Source organism: Geotrypetes seraphini, chromosome 2, assembly GCF_902459505.1.
Source record: "Geotrypetes seraphini chromosome 2, aGeoSer1.1, whole genome shotgun sequence".
Classification (NCBI taxonomy): Eukaryota; Metazoa; Chordata; class Amphibia; order Gymnophiona; family Dermophiidae; genus Geotrypetes; species Geotrypetes seraphini.
In genome coordinates this window covers 331,572,871-331,594,093 of record NC_047085.1, presented here as the reverse complement: position 1 = coordinate 331,594,093, position 21,223 = coordinate 331,572,871, and the positions used below count along the sequence as shown (strand labels likewise).

The 21,223-nt window shown below is 40.9% G+C and overlaps 1 protein-coding gene across 4 annotated transcripts in view; it reads left to right on the top strand.

Moving 5' to 3' along the window:
* ELMO1 (engulfment and cell motility 1) overlaps positions 1-18,468 on the top strand; it is a 668,619-nt gene extending 650,151 nt beyond the window's left edge. For all 4 annotated transcript variants that reach the window (XM_033930221.1, XM_033930218.1, XM_033930220.1 and 1 more), the window contains 2 exons: positions 6,958-7,035; positions 17,032-18,468. In XM_033930221.1, coding sequence (XP_033786112.1) covers positions 6,958-7,035; positions 17,032-17,232 — 279 coding nt within the window. In that variant the 3' untranslated portion in view covers positions 17,233-18,468. The remainder of the gene's footprint in view (positions 1-6,957; positions 7,036-17,031) is intronic.
* Positions 18,469-21,223: the final 2,755 nt, after the last annotated feature.

The window sequence follows — 21,223 nt, the reverse complement described above, 5'->3', positions numbered from 1 at the left end:
GGCAGACAAACAGATGCCCATGGATAGATAGAGTTAGGGGGAATGGTTAATCTGCTGGCTAGGGTACTGGGCAGTGGGGAGTAGGGTTATGGATTGAAGGCTATATCATGTAAATAAAACAACAAGCCACTGTTCACATAAAATACACTAACAAAATCATTCTTATAGAATGGAAGTATAGCCTAATGATTAATGCAACCCCAACATTAAAAAGTTCTGAGATGTAGGAAGATGAGTCTATTGGCCAAAAAATGTATTCTTCAATATTCGACGATCCCTGACCCTCTGAAGTTTTGGCATTGGTGGAACCAGTTACATCAGTTGGCCATCTGGGAGGCAAGAGATGCTGGATGGGCTAGGAAGCGAAAGATGTTGTTTATGCAAATCTGGAATCCAAATGTGTAGGCTTTACATCCTAAAGGCCGTAGTGCGGTCTTAAGATGGGTATCCTAATTGGGCTCTCATTTTGTAGGATTGAGATTGTAATGGTATGTCCTGATTATTTGGGATAGAGAGTACCATTGGGATGGGAGGGGAAGGGGGGCTTGGGGAGTGGAGGTAGAGGGTATTGAAAGGTTCAAACACATAGTCATGTATAGATTAAGTGGGGTTTGGTGGGGAGGGGGTTGAAATGTATTCTCTAGGTTCAAAAGAGTCAAGGGCCTGGGGGTGCCTTCTCTCCTTTACTCGCCATATGTAATGTAGAAGGGGAGAGAGTTAGTTTGCTGTTATGTTTTATTTGTAAATGTCTATTATATTATTGTATTCGATGCTTCATTATTGTACTATTCACCTTGGGTGCCCTTGTGTTGTTTGCATCAATAAAAAATCATTTGAACCTAAAAGTTCTAAGTTTAAAATTACTCCTAAGCTGTGTTCCCTCTAAGCTGCGCTGGCGTGCGCTGGCGCACAAAATATTGCCTCGCAGCGCACAATGTCACGTCACAGCGCACGGCGTACGGAGATGGCAGGCCGCGGCGAGAGGAGAATCGGGCGAGTTGGCGCTGGCGCCCGATATTTTTAGCGCACGGGGAAAAAATTTTGCTCACACCACCCGCCCGCTTAGAGGGAGCACTGCTCCTAAGACTTATTATACCTTCCATTTAACACTAAGCAGTATATTTTCTAGAACTACTCCTGGAGCTGAGGTTTTGAAATAAGGATATTTTAGCAAAATACCTACATTTTATTAATGTTCAACTTCAAACTGTTGGGCTTGATCTATTTTGTAATCATTGACAGTTTTGAAATGATCATGATTTGTTTAGTGTATATCAAAAGTATACATATTATTTTCTTAGGACAAGCAGGCAGCATATTCTCACTTGTGGGTGACATCATCCACAGAGCCCAGTACGGACAGTAGTAAAAGTATATTGCCACTTTAAATCTTTTAGAAAGTTTGCAACTGCCCGCATCGTGCATGCGCGAGTGCCTTCCTGCCCGAGGCCAGTTTGCGGTATCTCAGTTCTTCGTTTTCTGTGGAGTGAAGAAGTGATTTTTTTTCTGGACTCTGTCCAGCGAGCGTTGCCTTTCTGTCAGCGTACTACTTTTGGCTATTTAACACCTTTATTATATTTCTTATTATTTTATCTTGTTCAGTCTGTTTAGGAAAAAAAAATTATATTCTTTTTCCGTTTTACCTCAGTCGGGCCTTCAGCCCTCTTTTGTCTGCCTCAGCGGTTTTTTTATTTTCTTGTCACCATTCAGTTTAATCTTGCCGCCGACATTTTTCTGTCCATGTCTTAGCCATCGAGCAGTTTTAAGAAGTGCTGTCGGTGTCAGCTCCCTGTCTCAATCACCTACCCCATAGTTGGTGTTTGCAGTGTTTGGGCCTTGAGCATCAAGTAGACACATGTAAGCATTGTTCCACCTTACAAAAATACTCATTGAAGGCTCATCGCATCCAGCAGGAGAAGCTGTTCAGCTTGACAATGGATTCTGAAGAGAGATCTGAGCCTTCGGTACTAGTGGCACCAGCATCGACATTGGACATCATTCCAGCATTGGGAAAGCCTGCTAAGAAGCCATCCTCTTCCCAGCAAGTGTCGCAAGCCTCTACAGCATTGAGTCTCTGGATGCAGGCCAAACATCGACACCAATGTTCTCCTTTAGTGCAGGCTGTGTCTCCTTCAGGGTGTGCATCCTCATTGAGGCCACCCACCCCTTGACACCTTGCCACACCGATGATACCAGCTGTTGAGCCAAGGGTACTGGTGCAAATCTTCAAGGAACAATTAAATGAGTAGCACTCCAAGGCCACATGGCATAGATTCCAGGTTTACACCACGATGCTGATCTACATTCTATCAGCACTCTTCCAGAAGACATCGACACTCTCCATCGAAGAATCGATCCTCCTCAAAGCATAGACATTCTTCATCAAGGCCTTGATGCTCTCCATCGAAGCACCGATGCTCTACATCAAAGCATCATCGTTCTCAATCACATCGATCCTATGTTTCCAGATACTGTATTGACCTTTATCGTTCTTCTCTCCTATTGCAAATTGTATTTCTCCCCCATCCCTCTTGTTTCAATGCGTCATTTATGACTGTTATTGTCTAAATATGTCTCCCCAAAGATTTTAACTCTATGATTCTGTACACCACTTAGACAACTTTTTTATGCGGTATATTAAATTTTAAATAAAACTTGGAAAACTTAGTTGTACTTGTATTCTCAACTTTTATTTATCCTCAACGATTTTTCAGTTAACTGCTGTTAACTGCATCGAACTTCACGGTGTATTGCAGTATACAAGGGGGCATCCGTTCAAACTCAGAGGAGGGAAATTCGATAGTGACATAAGGAAGTATTTCTTCACAGAAAGGGTTGTAGATCACTGGAACAAGCTTCCAGAGCAGGTGATCAAGGCCACCAGCGTTATTGACTTTAAGAATAAATGGGATGCCCTAGTAGGATCCTTACGAGAGTCGAGTTAAGGAACTAGGTGATTAGTACTCAGATTTAATGGGGTGGGTCAGTAGAGTGGGCAGACTTGATGGGCTATAGCCCTTTTCTGCCGTCATGTTTCTATGTTTCTATGTTATGTTATTCCATTTTTGGGACCTCTTGGAACCTTTTCTTACTTCATATGTACTGCTTTTCAAGAATTCCACAAACCATTTTGGTACTACTCTGTGCAAACCTAGTTCATTTAGTTTTAGAAGTAGTAGGGAGTGGTCAACTGTATCAAACGCAGCCAAGATATCAAACAACAACAGAACAGTCTGTTTACCTTTGCTCAGGTAGGATCGCGCCTTTAATGTCAGTTCAAGCAATAAGATCTCTGTACTATGCATTGCCCTAAAGCCATGTTATGAACTATGGAAACCTTCTGCCTAATTGAGAAAGTATGTTAGTTGTAGATTTACACAGAATTCTAACAATTTAGCAGGCCATGATATTCCTGCCACTGGTCTAAAGTTTTCAGTTAAATCAAGTCCTGAGGCCTTCGAAAGAGGGGTCAGAGCAATAGCTGCTCTGTTGTTGTTTTTTTATACAAACCCTCTTCTAAGCATAAAACAAAGCAAATATCACTTCGCAGTCTTCCCAGTCCAATTACTAATCAAGCTCAATTAATTATACAGCAAAGTGGATGGGTCTGTTAGTGGGTCAAATTAGCAAAGATCAGATAATCAAGACTGTACTCTATTCTATAAATTTAAGTATGTAAATGGCACCTTAATTTGGGTGCCAAGTTATAGAATGAGAGAATTTGTCATGTTCTCCTTTCTTCCCATGGTCAAGTAGACTCCATTGAAAAGATATAAGAATGGCCATACTGGGTTGGTCCATCTAGCCTAGTATTCTGCTACCAATAGTGGCCAATCCAGGTAATAAGAATCTGGCAGAATCCCACATAGTGGGAAGATTCCATGCTACTGATCCCAGGGACAAGCAGTGGATTCCCCCATGTTCATCTCAATAGCAAATTATGCACTTTTCCTCCAGGAGCTTGTCCAATCATTTTTTTTTTAAACCTAGATAAGCTAACTGCTGTTACCACATCCTCTGGCAATGAGTTCCAGAACTTAACTATTGGTTAAATGAAAAAATATTTCCTCCTATTCATTTTAAAAGTATTACTATGTTAAGTTGTGGCTCCTAATCTTTGTACTTTTTTAAAAGAGTAAAAAATAGATTCATGTTTATGCACTAATTTGCTGTGCTGATTTAAAAAATCAATTAAAACTCAATTTTTTAAAAACCGGAGGTGCCTAAGGGTGCCTCCATAAAGACTGTCATCCCACCTACAGAAGCACCTTACGCCGTCTATTGCCACTGTAGGTGTGATTAACGCCAGAAGTAGCTTTAGGCGTTATAATGCACCTCTGTAGGCGCAGGCCTTTAAAACCCTGGCCTACGTTTCTGGCGCCTACCTTTCACATAGCTGCAATTCTGCAAATGGCACCGTTACGTGATCGACATTTGATCAGCCTTTTTTAGGCAGCCACCGATAATGGCGCCATTTACAGAATCCGGGTCTAACCACATAAGCCTTTCCTCATATGAGAGGAGTTCCATCCCTTTAATCATTTTGGTCACCCTGCTTTGAACCTTTTCTAATGGCGCCATTTACAGAATCCTGGTCTAACCACTTAAGCCTTTCCTCATATGAGAGGAGTTCCATCGCCTTAATCATTTTGGTCACCCTGCTTTGAACCTTTTCTAATTCCGTTATGGGGCTCAATTTCAAAAACAGACATTCAAAAAGTGGCACGAAGGGGCAGATAGAGATTTTTCTCACTGTTTTCTAGACTATTTTCAAGACCTGTTTTCTATGCTGTTTATCCTCAGTTTGTCTAAATCTCAAGGGGGGACATGTTAGAGGCATGGTGTGGACAGACCTATTTGTATTATTTGTATACCGCCAATACCTCTTCGAAGTTCACAGCAGTTCACAAACAAACTAATATTAGGTGCTTGGAGAAACAACCCTAACTGTCCAATAAGGTTCACAATCTAACTAAAGCACCTGAATAAACAATTGCTTACTTACTAAAAAATAAAGAAAACCAAATGAAAGAAACAAAAGAATACTAAATATAGCATATAAAATAATACTAAGGTAGCCTTTTAAACAAAAATAAGAAACTAAAGAAAGATTTTAAAAAAATTAACAAAAATAAACATGTCCACAATGAGCTGGAATTCCAACGGCCTGATCTAAAAAGAAGTTATTAAAAGAATGATGGACCATCCTCACCTGGATGTATCAATTCTTCAATGCCACTAATCCAAGGATCTCAAAGTCCCTCCTTGAGGGCCGCAATCTAGTCGGGTTTTCAGGATTTCCCCAATGAATATGCATTGAAAGCAGTGCAAGCACATAGATCTCGTGCATATTCATTGGGGAAATCCTGAAAACCCGACTGGATTGCGACCCTCAAGGAGGGACTTTGAGACCCCTGCACTAGTCTGACCAGGGCATAGTTTAGATGTCTGGGGCTAGACCTGTTTTAACAACGAATAAGTGCCAAAAAGTTGGCCAAATCGACCAGATGACCACTGGAGGGATGTAAGCATGACCTCCCCACACTCAATGACACCCCTCCCACCCCCCAAAGGTGTGATTGAAACAGTACATACCTGCCTGTCTAACAGCTTCAGAAGTTGTGATCAGTTCTAATAGATCAGTAAGCAGGTTCCTGGAGTAGCCTGTAGGCCCATACTCTAACCCAGACATGGGCAATTCCGGTCCTTGAGGGCCGGAATCCAATCGGGTTTTCAGGATTTCCCCAATGAATAGGCATGAGATCTATTTGCATGCATTGCTTTCAATGCATATTCATTGGGAAAATCCCAAAAACCCGATTGGATTCCGGCCCTCGAGGATCGGAGTTGCCCACCCCTGCTCTAACCCCTACCCTTGCAATGGAGCATGTGAGTCTTCCACATCCCATCCTAATCCCACTGTATCCACATATAGATGACACCTGCAGGCATAAGGTCTATTGGTGTGGTGTTTGGTTGGATCCAGTGGGTTTAGGAGGGTTCACCATACACTATAAGAAGGATATGGTGAGATGTGTACCTGGGCCTTTTTATGTGAAGTTCACTGCAGTGCCCACTGCTCTGTTGGAATGTCTGTGTGGCCAGTCTACTAAGAATGCTGGCCTCTCCTCTATCCCAATGACTTGTTTTGTGTGTGTGTCTTTTAGATATGGTTCTTTTTTTAATGGTTCAAAAAGAGACACACAGACACAGAGCACAAGCACATCCATTTTTGAAACAAGAAGATAGACATTTTGCAGTTTTGAAAATGGGCATGTTTGGTACTGGATTTTTGTTTGTTTATTCTGCAAAACGTCTAAACTCAGATTAAATGTCTAATCAAAAATGGCCCTCCACATCTTTTGTGAGATATGGCGACCAGAATTGCATACCATACTCAAGGTGAGGTCACACCATGGAATGATATAATAAAGACATTATAATATTCTTTGTCTTATTCTCTATTCTTTCCTAATAATTCCTGGTAGACAACCATATGTGGTAACAGGTAAAACAGTAGCAGCAGATCAGAGGCATTGATTTTGGAGAGGAATTAGTTCTAAAGACTGATCAACTTGAGTTGACATATTGTTTCCATCCTATGAAAGAGCATCTTGCCATTTGGTAAGTTTGCTGCACAGATAGCATGCAATTAGTATGCACATGGAAAGGTCTGCTCTGGTGCATCTGAGGAAAGGAGGATACCCTCCTACCCATAACAACCGTAAAATAAGTGTATTAGAAAAGAGAGCTCTGAATGGGCCATTGCACACATCTCTGGCTAAGTGCTGTGCTGTCACGGTTGGTACAGCTGGAGGTAATATAGAATTCTTATTAAGCAACAATTTATTGGACATTACTTGAAATCCATTAATTCAGGCTGCTTCGGTACACAGGACTTGGGGTTAGATTTATGAAGCTGTTTTTATTTATCTGTGTTTTGTTTTACTGTTCCAGGAGGTGCTTGAGCTGGCTTTCTCTATTTTGTATGACTCCAATGGCCAGTTGAATTTCATTGCTCCTGACAAGCATGAAGTAAGTACTTTCCTCCCCCACCTCCCCCTCAGTCTCAAATTAGCAACAAGGAAAGCTTTGGTTTTGTCGATGGTTAATAGGCAGCTTTTATAGTATAAACAACTGGCAAGTTAAATAGAGAGAGTTTTATGAAAATGGCTTTCTTGTAAAGGAAATCAGTTCTTCAGTGAGCAGAGCGCTCTTTCAGACTTTCTCTGGTTTCTTTTATATTAGAGAAATCCTTCTGAAAAGAAATACAAATTTATGCCAGCTAACTTAGATTTACTGTACTTAGAATTAATAACAGTAATGAAAAATACAGCCTATATTTTAGTGTCACTATTATATAGTGCTTGGAAATAAAGTATCAGCTCATTTGCTTGCTAAACATTCAACCCTAGGAATTTTTTTTGGTCTTTTTTTTCAAAGTGTTGGGAAAATTCTGTATAAATCAACTCCTTTCCTGCCTGGATTACACATCAGTGTGTTCAAGTGAGAGACTGGTTTGGGCAAGGGCATGACTAAAGTCCAAGTTTATTTACCTAGCCATTATTTGTACTGTAAATGTGCTTTCACCACATTCTCTGGCAATGAATTCAATTTTAATTATATAAGAAGAGTCATACTGGGTCATACCAACGGTCCATCTAGCCCAGTATCCTTTTTCCAACAGTGGCCAATCCAGGTCACAAGTACCTGACAGAAACCCAAATTGTAGCAACATTCCATGCTACCAACCCCAGAGCAAGCAGTGGCTTCCTCCATTTCTGTCTCAATAGCAGACTACAAGGCAGAACTCTTCGATTTGGAGAAGAGACGACTGAGGGGAGATATGATAAAATTCAGTAAAATACTAAGTGGAACAGAACAGATAGACCATTGTTTACTCCTTTCATAAATTCTAAGATTACTACGTAGTAAATTTAAAACATATCGTAGAAAATATTTCTTCATTCAACGTATAATTAAACTATCAAATTCAATGCCAGAAAATGTGGTGAGAGCAGTTAGCTTGTTATTAGGTGCTATTGACTCGTGTTCAAGTCCTAGCAACTTGATGAATTACATATCTAAAAAGAAATCGGTTTTGTGGTAGTCCATGTTTTCAATGTGTCCACCCAGCCCTCTTTGCCTGGTTTCTTCAATCTTCCTAAACATGAAGTCTTTCTCCAGTGATCTCTCTCTTCTGACAATGTGACCAAAATAAGACAGTCGTAACTTCAACATTTGGGTTTCAAGTAACATAGCTGATTGATTTCTTCCAGAATTGATTTGTTAGTTCTTCTGGCGGTCCTTGGCATGCATAAAATCCTTCTCCAGCAACAAAGCTCAAATGAGTCAATCTTCTTTCTGTATTCAGATTTCACATCTGTAATTGACCACTGAGTAAATGAATGTGTAGATAAGTCTGATCTTCGTTTGGAGTGTTATTTCCTTGCCTTTGAATACTTTGTCGAGAACCTTCATTGAAGAGCAACAAAGTGCTATTTTGTGGAGTACCTAGTTGCTTCTTTGTTTACAAAAGAGCCCAGGAGATTGAAATCCTTTACTTCTATTCTATTGCCTTCAAGCTCAAAATCTTTCTCATTTTCCTTGGTCGTAATCTTCATCTTGTTTATGTTCAGTTCTAATCCCATATTATGACTTTCAGTTTTGACTTTGCTCAGTAGATACAGCATAGCGCAGGTTTTATGTATTTCAGCCACTAACCTTGAAACCAATGCTCTCTTCTTCCAAATTTACTTTTCTGAAGATGGCTTTTGCCATAAAGGTTGAACAAGTAAGGTGACAAGATGCATGCTTGCCCGATGCCACATTTTATTGGAAACCAATCAGTTTTTCTATACTCAGTTCTCACTACAGCTTCTTGATTTTCGTAGGGGCTCTTTATCAGCTGAGTTGTGTGTTTGGGTATTCCCATTTGCACTAGAGTTCTCCATAGTTTATCATGATCCACACAGTCAAAAGCTTTACTGTAGTCGATGAAGCAAAAGTATAGGGGCTCCTGGTATTCTTTGCTCTTCTCTAATATCCATCTAACATTGGTAATAATGTCTCTTATTCCTTGACCTTTCCTGAAACCAGCCTGAACTTTGGTTAGTTCTTGCTCAGCATATGATTATAGCTTTCATTGTATTATTTTCAGCAATATTTTGCTGGCATGTGGAATTAATTCAATCATTCTGTAGTTGTTACAGTCCTTGGTGTCACCTTTCTTCAGTATAAGTATGAACAGTGATCTTCTCCAATCGGTTGGCCATGTTTTTTCCTTCCAAATCTGTTGACACAGTCAAGTGAGGGCCATGTTAGCACCTTCTGAGTCTTTGATTAATGCCAGATGACTTGTTTTTCAGTAAAGCTATGCTGCTATGATTTCTTCTTTTAAAATATCTGATTCTTCTTTGGTGTAAATTTCCAGTTCAATTTTCCCAGTGTTATCCTCATTGCCTTTTTTGTATAAATTTTCCATATATTCTTTCCATCTCTTTTTAATGCTTTCTGGATCATTCATTATCATTGATGTCTTTAAGTATCCCCAAGTGAGGTTGGAACTTCTGCCGCCATCTCTTAACATCCTGATACACTAATCTGTTTTTTTCTGTTTACATGTTATAATTCAATTTTTTAACATATATCTTTGAGCTATCATTTTTGTCTTGCCAAACTTGACGTTGAAACACTCAGTTCCTTTGTAATACTTTCTTTTCTATCACCAGAAAATTTTGCTTGATTTCTTTATTTTGCTACTTTTCTGGTTTTTTTCTGAGGTCCGTGTTTTTATAGTTTCATCACTAATTATGGTTTTGATTCTATCTCCTGTATCAAGAAAGGCAAATCTGTTGTCTAGTTTTATCCAATAGTCTGATGAATATTTTCAGTGTCATGTTTTGGGAGGTCTGTAATGATCTTCTTCTAGCAAAGCTTTACCTTGATCTTGCATTGTTGTCCTTGCAGTCAAAACTGCAGAATTCTATCTCTGTCCTATGCAGATGTAAGGTTTTAAAAAAGGTTTGGATAATTTCCTAAAAGTCAAGTCCATAAGCCATTATTAAGATGACTTGGGATCTAAGATAAGAAGCATGAAATCTGTTTTACTGTTTTGGGATCTTGCCAGGTACTTGTGACCTGGATTAGCTACTGTTGGAAACAGGATACTGGGCTTGATAGATCTTCAATCTGTCTCAATTTGGCAGCTTTTGCTCTTATCTATCTTTTCCCTGCCCAGAACAGTGTTATATTAAACATAACATAACTTTGTACTTCTTAACCACGTAACCATAAGTTCTACGCGGTTTACAAAAGATTATAGACAATATTCAATTTAATGATGGCAGGAAAATTATTTGACCAAGTATTTAGAAAAAAGATAAGTTTAAAATTGAGTTCTGAAATGTTTATAAGAACAAGCTCCAAGCAATAGCGATTGAAATTCTCTATCATGGGAAGCCGCTTGAAATGCTAGAGTATGGTCAAGAAATGTCTTGCTTTTACAGCCCTGTACTGGTGGAAAAGTAAACAGGGCATGAGATCTTCTACTATATTTGTACGATGCTAGAAAAAATCTATTAACCATGTAAAATGGAGCGGTACCATACATAACCTTGTAGCAAAAACAACACAACTTAAACAAGTCACAAGCCTCCATTGGAAGCCAATGCAATTCACAATAAAATGGAAATACATGGTCGTACTTCTTAAGACCGTATATCAATCTAACTGCTGTGTTCTGAATCAATATAAGTCTAGCCATGTCTTTCTTAAAGATTGTTAGATATGCAATGTTACAATAGTCCAAAAGACTCAGCAATAAGGATTGAACTAGCAGGTTAAAAGCAAAAAACATACAATATAATGGCAAATGAAGACCATAGATGCACTCTCTCCGATCTGCTCATCCATACAAACTGTTCAGCTTTACAATCCTCAATATTTGTCCTATACTTTTTTTGAATTCAGATGCTGTCCTTGTTTCCAACAGCTCCACCGGGAAGCCGGTCCATATATTCAGCATTCATTCTGTAAAGAAATATTTCCTTAGATTATTTCTGAATCTGCCCCCTTTCACCCTCATCCTGTGATCACTCTGAATTTATCAATCACTCTACTTTTGTCCAGACTTTCTGCCACAGTATTAGACACCTTTTACTTCTCTGGCCAGGGTTTTAAAGTCTCACTTAGATTTTCCAAATATGATGCTTTCTTATTTACCTGTGGTATCCCTCAAGGTTCAGTTCTTTCTTCTTTGCTTTTTCATTTTTTTCTTGAGTCTCCTCACCTCTCTAATCCAAGAAACATAGAAACATGATGGCAGATAATGGCCAAATGGCCCATCCAGTCTGCCTATTTGCAGACTCCTTTAACTTCATCCTATGCCCTCTCATTCCAAGTAGGTATTTAAACATCTCTGTCACACAAGAAAAATAATGTAATAACAAGAATTCAGTCTCAAAAATATACTCAATGTTATTAGCCTAGTGGTGAAGCTACCCACTGAAGCACATTTACTAATAGTGGAGAAAAAGCCTCAATTGCATTTAAAAATGCTTTCAATTTCAGATGGCAACTCAACGGGTTATAAGCCAGTCACCTTCTGTCTCATAGGCAAAAAACTCCACAAAGTGCAAAATGCTACTTTCAAAATGGATTACCCAACACCACTGTGCACAGGAAAACAAAGGAAGAACAACAAAAAGAACATGAAAAAATGCTTTGCTTATCTTCACTAGCTGATATCCTTGCTCACAGACCATTGCAATCGGGCCCACAGCTGTTCATGTTGAAATCGCGTCTCAGCTAATCCACAATGCTGTAGTGAAGAAAAGCAACAAGGCTCTTGTTTCGCCACCTAGTGGCTGCATCAGGGAAATTTCCAATGTTCTCACTCCCTCCATGGCCTGAAACTTTCTCTCCGAAGTCAGAATTGACATTGGGGGGAAGGCTAGTGGGCCCGGTGCTTCTGCAGTCGCTGCCGGCCTGTTGCAGCATCAGGGAACAGGGAGAACTCGGCAGCAACGGTGGCTTGGGGGTCTGTTCTCAGACAAAGGCCCTGGTGGTGGCTTGGGGAGAAAGAAAGGGGAGACAGAGAGAAAGAAAGGGGAGACAGAAAGACAGGGAGGCAGAACAAGGATACAGAAAGACAGACAGGGAGACAGAAAGAAAGAAAGGGGGGCAGGGAGACAGAAAGAAAGACAGAGAGAAAGAAAAAAAAGGGGGACAGGGAGAGAGAAAGAAAGGGGGCAGGGAGAGAGGAAGAAAAAGTTGGACTCATGGAAAGACAGAGATGTTGGTTGGGGAGTGGAATGAGATCTGGAGGAGAGGAAGCATGCAGGAGGCAGAAAGAAGGGAAGAAATATTGGATGCACAATCAGAAGAAGAAAGTACAACCAGAGACTCATGAAATCACCAGACAACAAAGGTAGGAAAAATGATTTTATTTTCAATTTAGTGATCAAAATGTGTCCGTTTTGAGAATTTATATCTGCTGTCTATATTTTGCACTATGGCCCCCTTTTACTAAACCGCAATAGCGGATTTTAGCACAGGGAGCCTATGAGCGTTGAGAGCAGCATAGGGCATTCAGCGCAGCTCCCTGTGCTAAAAACCACTATCGCGGTTTAGTAAAAAGGGAGGGGGTATATTTTTGTATAGTTGTTACTGAATTGACATTGCATATTTTAAAGTCATCTGCCTTGACCTCTTTGAAAAAAAACCTGAATATAAATGATAATTAACATTTTCTCTCCGTACAGTGTGCTTTGTGTTTTTTAAAAAATTTTTTATTGTTGGTAGATCATTTTGACTTGGTCATTTGACACGCAGCTCCTGATTGGTGAGACCCGACTTTAGTGCAGGAAGAGGCGGTCGGAGCATACCGCCAGTGATTTCCTTCACTCGCCGGCGCTCCAGCTGCCCTCTCCTGTCTCCCCCACTAAAAAACGTATTCGCAGTTTTCAATATTCACAGGGGTTCCTGGAACAGAACCCCTGCGAATATCGGGGGAGTACTGTATTGTGTAAACCTTTACTTTCAGCAGTGATTAATACCGTATTTTCACGCATATAACGCGCGCATTATACACGATTTTACAAACCGAGTATAACCATGCGCGTTATATGTGTGAGCGCGTTATACAAATTTTTTTCTTCAGTGCGATCCGGCATCCCCCCTGCGAACCGGCATCCTCCCCCCCCGCTCGCGTCACCCCCCCCTCCCCTGCGATCCTACATCCCCCCCAGCACCGCAAAAACATCGGTCGCTTACCCGATTGGACACCGGCACCAGCACCAATGCATAGGATGTGCCAGTGCCCGAAGATCCTCCCTCGTTGGGCTGGGCAGTGCGAGGGAGATCCTCCCTCTTCCCTGTGCCGGGCTGGATTGGGCTTTGAGCATTTGCGCATGCTCAAAGCCTTCTGGTCTCGCTCTCTCCGAGATTCTGAGCCCGGCACAGGGAAGAGGGAGGATGCCGGTTCGCAGGCCAGAAGAGGGAGTAAGCGGGAGTGGCGGGAGGAGGTTATAGCAGCATGCGCGGTATACGCGTTTGCGTGCTATATAAAAAATGTTTTACACAAATGTTTTGGACCCACGCGCTATACGCGTATGCGTGTTATACACGTATGCGCGTTATATGCGTGAAAATACGGTACTACACTGCTTTGAGATGTGAGTTGTTTTTTTAAAATTAAATTTCCATCCCATTTACAAACAAGTAAATAAAGCAGTTCAGAAAAAAAAGCAATTGTCCAAAGTAATAGTAATATATAAGCTAAAATAGCCTACATCATAGAGAGAAAAATTAGATTTATAAAAACAAAACCTCTGAGAAACTCAACACTTCCTAATTACAAACTATGGAGCCCTTTTACAGCAAAAAATGGAGTATCTTGAGATGGGCTACAGAATCATGCACTTATTAGAAATCCGGTAGAACTATCATATGATATTATATTATTTGGGACATCAATGAGAGCTAGGAGTCAAATCTCTTCTTCTAATAATAAACTTTTACTTATTATGACAGGGGTTGCCATACAACAAATTACAAAAATTTGGAAAAACTGCGATAGGTTGAGTTATAGTTTTTGGTGGAGTTCGTTGTGCCACATCTTTAAAATGGAATGAGTAATATCTATATAGCAGGGGCATTTTAGGAAATTTGAGGATGTTTGGGGGCCATTAACAAATTACTGTATATAATGAACATTGTGTTTTCCCTTTATTAATACACGTCCGGGGTAGGATATGTTGAGTTATGTTTTCTTAGGTTCAAAATACTATTGAGGGTATATGGGGAAGGAATATTTTATTTGTATTAATTTTTGATGGAATATTAAGTGATGTTTAAATGTCAAGTGATTGTATTTTACATTGCACTTATTGAAAGATTACGTAATCATAGGTCTTCAACCTAAAAATCAGACTGACTGCCATATTTTGCACTATTCGCAGTCGTCTTCTGGGAAATTGCCAAATAGGCAATATTGCAGTAATCAAGCTGGCTTAGTAAAAGAGCCTGTAACTCAACAGCAATATAAATGCATTTTTAAACCTTCTGTAGTATATCAAACACAAATAGATAGTAAATAGATTAATAAATAGATACATATATTAGCCTTAAATCTAATCACATCACATTAATGTGAAGATTAAAAAAAAAAAAATTCAGACTCCAGCAAGTATCCTCCCCAGCTTCTAAAACAACTGGGACTTGTTTAGTTGTACACTGCTTCCTACTCCTTTGGGTGCGGAGAATTTACTTAAGGGGTTTTAGACACTAGTAGGCCACCAAGGGCCCAATGTGTGATGGTAGCTAATAATGCCTTCTCCTAGCCATGCACGGTACCAGATGATGATATGGGTGGCTGATATGATGCCACTTCTTACTCTAGGTGTGTTGATACTACAGATGTGACTGATGACTTTATTTTCTGCATGGGGACTATGTAGGGCCTGAGGCATCTGCCTAAATTACCTTTGCTTTAATCCTGCCCTTTGTGTAACGCTACATAAATCAGGAAAAATGCATAATTTTAAATCCTTTTGAAAACAATGCTTAAGACATTAATCATGTCTGATTCAGCAAGAAATGTGACTAAAAGGGTAGCTCTACTAAGAATAAAATCAGACGAAGAGTCCAATAAAGCAGGAATCTCTAAGAGGAAATGGGACATCAGAGTGCGATCTCTCAAAGGGTAGCTAGGAGGGTGGGTGGGTCAATAGAGTGGGCAGACTTGATGGGCCTTGGCCCTTTTCTGCCGTCACTTTTCTATGTTTCTATTGTGTCAGGTGTTACTATCATGTCCTTCTCTCTCTCCATTACCTTCCTCACTAGGGCTTTAACAGGAAAATAGTATGAATTGAGAATACTAATAGTTTCAACATTAGAAAGCTGCAGTATCTCTGAGAAACATTTCTTTAACAATTCTAAAGGGACAGAAGCCAAGATTTAGGGAAATTAAGAAACATGCAGTTTCTGCTCACACCAATTATCTTTTATTAGTCTTTAAGCCCGTTACATTAACGGGTGCTAGAATAGATGTATCTGTCTGTCTTTCTGTGTCTCTCTCCCTGGCCCCCTGCCTGCCTATCTCTCTCTGTTGCGCCATGCCTGCCTGTCTCTCCGTGGCCTCCTTCTGTCTCCCTCCCTGAGCAAACCAAGATTGCTGCCTGCCCCCAGCACATCCCTCCCCCTTTCCTTCTCCTCCTCCAGCAGTAGCAGCCGGATGTCTCGCAGCACCCGTACCCTGTCTGCTTTGTTCAGGCCGAAGGACACCCTCCTGCCATTGCTCTCAGCGCCGTAAGCCAACACACACCGCACGCGACGCAAATTGAACACGGCCACGGAGTGACACAACACGGAGTCAGGGATCACGGCATTGTAAGTGCGTGTGCACGCTTAGGGTTTTATTATAGAGGATGCTGTCCATTCCATCACAAGATATAATCATGACTGAAGTTCTAATTTAGAAATAGCTATTTCTACTTGCCTGTTCCAGGCCTTAGGATCTCCCAATTTGGCTGTTGCCTCCTTAGAGAAAACAGAAACACCTAATCTTAAAACCCCGAAGCAGAATCAGTTTGCAGGAGCATCTTTCAAATGTCAACCAATATTATATCTGTAGGAGACATTCTTGACACATGTGAAGAGTTTGTCAAGAAAAAGGAACTGAAACAGTAGATTATTCCCTCCAGATATACCGTGTCCCTAGCAACTCTGGAACTGTTCTGTCTAAGTTCTAAACTAGCATCAGCCAAAAGGTCTCCCTCTCACAACTGGGCAACCTGGCAGCTAATATTATACTCTGTTAAATCTTGGTATTTTGCTAACGTGCCATAGACATTTTAAAACCTGCTTTCTTCCTTCTAACCTTCATAGTTTTATTCAGTTCCACATTAGCAAATAGTTTGTGACCCTAATTACAGTGCTTTCATTTGAAATTTTTTGAGTTTGATCTTTTGGGTGTGAAAAGGGGTTGTACTATATTTTGAGTCTAAGCATGTGTGGGTTGGATTAGTCAATATTTAGGCCAGGTGACACCAAACCAGATCTGAACTGAGCCGCCCATTTCTTGTTTGCATAATCAAATCTCATAAATGATTATTGCTGTTGTCCAGGTCACACCGCGGCTAGGTAGGTAGAACCGACGTTTCAGCCATCATGCTGTGGCTTTCTTCAGGGTATGCTGTGAGGTGTTTAGTTTTGTAACTCTTTTGCTTGCTAGGACTTCAGCTGAAACAATACACTTTTCATGCAGTTAATACTTTGCATTGTTTGAAGAAAAAAAAAATCATAGCTGCTTCTACAGTGAATATTTCTTTAAAGATATTTCTAGCTTAGCCTACTTAAGTTATCTAGTTATTCCCCAGACCATTCACATCAGAGATGGTTGCACTTATGTTTCCTGTGGTTCTCTAATTGAGAAGCACATTGGGATGGTATTTGATTGATAACTACTGCAGGAATCCAGACTTTGCTTTGCATCAGCCATTATAATAATAAGTCTTTATCTTCCCACAGTACTGTATCTGGACAGATGGGTTGAATGCCCTCCTAGGGAAGGATATGATGAGTGAGCTGACACGGAACGACTTAGACACACTGCTCAGCATGGAGATCAAGCTTCGCCTGCTCGACCTAGAAAACATTCAGATCCCCGATGCCCCTCCACCTATTCCCAAGGAACCCAGCAACTACGATTTTGTTTATGACTGTAACTGAAGCTGCCGAGTGCAACCTATATGTGCAAACTGGAATGTCATATGACTGCAGAAGTGACTACACAAAAAGAAAAAGACACAATCTCGGGTGGTATTGTTGTTGATATTGTTGTTTTTATTATTATTATTTGAAGTGCACCCTCACCTCCTGAAGAATTTGTCATATGTCTTCCAGACAGTAGCCACATTGCTTTAGTCAAAGGCACAAATAACAGCAAGGACCTGTACAAAGATGTGACAGTGTGCACTTCGTCAGTGTTCCTCCCCTGTCTCTCAACTACCTTTTTTTTTAATGCTGGAAATGCAGTGAAGGCATAATTACCTAGATGTGATTCCTGTGAGAAGGCGCCATATACTGCTGCTACTGCCGCTTTAACTGGAAAGGAGCTGTAATCACAGGAGCAGCTAACGCAACATTACAGCTTTTGCTGCTGCTGCCGCCAACACCAATGAAGCAACATAAAAATAAATAAAACCACAGAACACAATGGCTCACGGCCAATTCAGATCGTACCTCTTTCAGTTCTGGCTTTGTAAATTAACATTTCATTGAACAGGAATGAACAGGCTAGTTTCAGATAATCTACAAGGCTCTAATGCTAACTTATTTTTGATTTGTTTTTCTTAAAGTACTCTCCCCTCCACACCCAAGTCTTCAGGGGTCTTTTACTAAAGATTAATGCATGTTATCTGCTATAGGACCTATTTTTTTCCTATGGGCCCTGCCGCAGATAACATGCTAATATTTAGTAAAAGACCCTCTTAATTCCTTCCAGGATAGTGACTGAAAACACAACCAGTGGCTGTCATATGTTTCCCTCTAAAATTATTAAGCCTAAAAATAACTGCCTCTGAACCTAGTTGTAGATTTTTAAAGGCCACGGTTACTACTTTTTGCCTGTTAGTAAAGATCATAGAAACAATCAGCCAGACAGGTTTATACTATTATAACTTACAATATTACACATTTTATGTATATGACATTTGCTTTGTCGTCTTTTCTGCTTTTTTTGTACAAAGAAGTTTTACTTTTATTTTTTTGGTTTGTTTGTTTTGGGTTTTTTTTTATTTTTTTTTGCCGAACATATATATTTAATGAAGGAAGAAAAACTTTAATGTATGTACTTTTCTAAAAAAAAAAATATATATATATATATATTATTTTCATTTGGAACATTTGCTCTGGAAAATAACATTCCCTTCCATTTGCTGTTGAATAAAATTTGAGTTGTGATGATTTTCTTGAACATCGGTTTTCCTTTTAAGCTACTTGGGTGATTTAATACTGCACTATCAGAGCTTCTGCTGGGTGAGGTGTGGAAAGCTCAAGGCCGACAAACTCTGCCATATGTGATAACACAGATGGATGCACAAAGAAAGAATGATTTGTGAGCTGTGTGATTTTTGACATATTGTGTTGCAGCATACGTTAAAAATCTAAGGTGCATATGGCTATGTATTCTGCTTGACGACAAACATCACTTTTGGGATCACAAATATACTACGGAAATGTCAAATCTGGCGCCTGTCAATGGAACCTTTGCTGCTCCCTATAGTGTATATGAGTTCAGTTTTATGATGCAGATGTTTGGGTGAATTTCTTCAGAAAGACAGTAAATAAATCCTAATGAAAGATGTCAGCCTTGGAATGTATGGCAGCAGTACGGCTGAACACCAGATTGGTATAATTATATCTGAAAATCTCTAGACCAAAGCTGATCTTATTTAATACCTCATCTAGAAATCACTGATAAACTGGCTTTTTGGTATTTATGAAAAGAGCTCAACACAAAATGTCCTGCTCTCTCCTGTAATAAATCTATAAAATTTTAAATTCATCTAATAAATAGCCTGGCAGGTCCCTACCGCATAAAACCAGGAGGGACTGCTTCAGTTAGCACAGTTAAATATTTCTTTGAAACGTTGGTATTATCATGTAGCAGTAAACCCTAGCTAAGAATTATAGTCATTCACAAAGGTCCTTAATTTCCTTAAATAGCAAATTTATGAACATCTGCTTCTTAATCAGCCAGTGCTAACAAGTAGGAGGTAACACTGTCTTAACATATTTACACTGATACGCCACTTAGAAACATAGAAAAATGATGGCAGATAGAGGCCAAATGGCCCATCCAGTCTGTCCATCCACTATCTCCTCCTCCTCCTTTCCTTAAGAGATCCTACATATCTGTCCCATGCTCCCTTGAATTCAGACAGAGTCTTTGTCTCCACCACCTCTACCAAGAGACCATTCCACGCATCTACCATCCTTTTTGTAAGAGAGTTTTTCCTTAGATTACTCCTGAGCCTCTTAACTTCATCCTATGCCCTCTCATTCTGGAGTTTCCTTTCAATTGAAAGAGACTTGCCTCATGCATATTTATGCCACGTAGGTATTTAAACATCTCTATCACATCACCCCTTTTCCGCCTTTCCTCCAAAGTGTACATATTGATTTGCAATGCTCTGCTCAGCACAAATAGTATGCAAATTATATGCACGCTATTTGTGTTGTGTATCCTAGCACCTGCGCACAAGAGCTGGCCAATCGGAGTCTTAGGCCACTCCCAGTGCATCCCAGGATGCACTGGGAAGGAGGCCTAGGACTCCAGTTTGCCCAGGTGCCTAAGACCCATCCTATGGGAAGGGTGTTAGGCATCTGAGCCAATCAGGGCTGTAGGTCCCTCCCTAGTCCATCCCAGAATGCACTGGGAAGGGGAAGACCCACCATTTCGCAGTGGCGGGCCTGCTGGCAGGAGGGAATGGGCATCCCTCTTACTAGCCATCAGACAAAGGTATGGGGGGGGGGGGGTCGGTGGTGGCAGGGGAGATCTTGGAGGTGTCGGTGGGCATTTGGGGAGTGTTAGAGGAATCTTGAGGTGTCGGGGAGTGTCAACAGTGGAATTGGGGTGAAAAATTGATTCACTTTTACCCATTCTGCATGACTCAGGACAACAGGAGAGATGTCCATATGCAAATAATATTTAGCCTATGGTAACCATTCTCCTCTCCTAGCTGAAACACATCACATCTGCAATGTGCCCATATATCCGTAAATAGAAGGGAGTGAGGTGTGGAACTCTATGCAATTATTGTAAATACTGGTGTTTAAGCGCGTTACATTAACGGGTGCTAGAGTAGATGTCTGTCTGTCTGGAATTTTTTTTCTTTGTCTTTCTCTCCTTGGACGCTGTCTGTCTGTCATTTTTTCTGTCTGTGTTTCTCCCTGGCCCCCTGTCTGTCTTTCTTTCTGTCTGTCTCCCTGGCCCCCTGCCTGCCTGCCTGCTTGTATTTCTATGTTGCGCTATACCTGTCTATTTCTCCCTGGCCCCCTTCCTATGTCCATAGTGTCCCATCCTATGTCTTTAGTGCCTCATTCCTATGTTCTTAGTGTCCCCAGTGCTGCCTCTCATGTCCTTAGTGTCCCATTCTATGTCCTTAGTGCCCCCAGTGCCTCCTTCCCATGTCCTTAGTGCCCCAGTGCCTCTGTGCTGTGCCCTTAGTGTCCCCAGTGCCTGTCCTGTGTCCTTACTGCCCCCAGTGCCTGTCCTGTGTCCTTAGTGCCCCCAGTGCCTCCTATGTCCTTAGTGCCCTCAGTGCCCCTTCCTATGTCCTTAGTGCCCTCAGTGCCCCTTCCTATGTCCTTAGTGCCCCTTCCAATGCCCCCTCAATGCATTTTAGACTTTGTTCCCCCCCCCCCACACCCAAAGACAGCCTGCCTGCCTCCCATCCCCCTGTGCAGTAGAACCTTTCATTTCTACCCCCACCATTCTACCATACAGTAGAATTCGGCATTTGCAGCATTTTTCCATCTCCCCCCTACCCCCCCGCCACTACCGCCGCCGTGCAGCCGACCTCATTGACCCTCCCACCGCGAGATGAACACAAACCTCCCAGCTGCAGCAGCGTCCACAGCACTCTAAACATTCTGCTTCGCGGCCTTCTACTGCCCTGATTTCCTCTGCCGCATCTCTGATGATGTCATTAGGGAC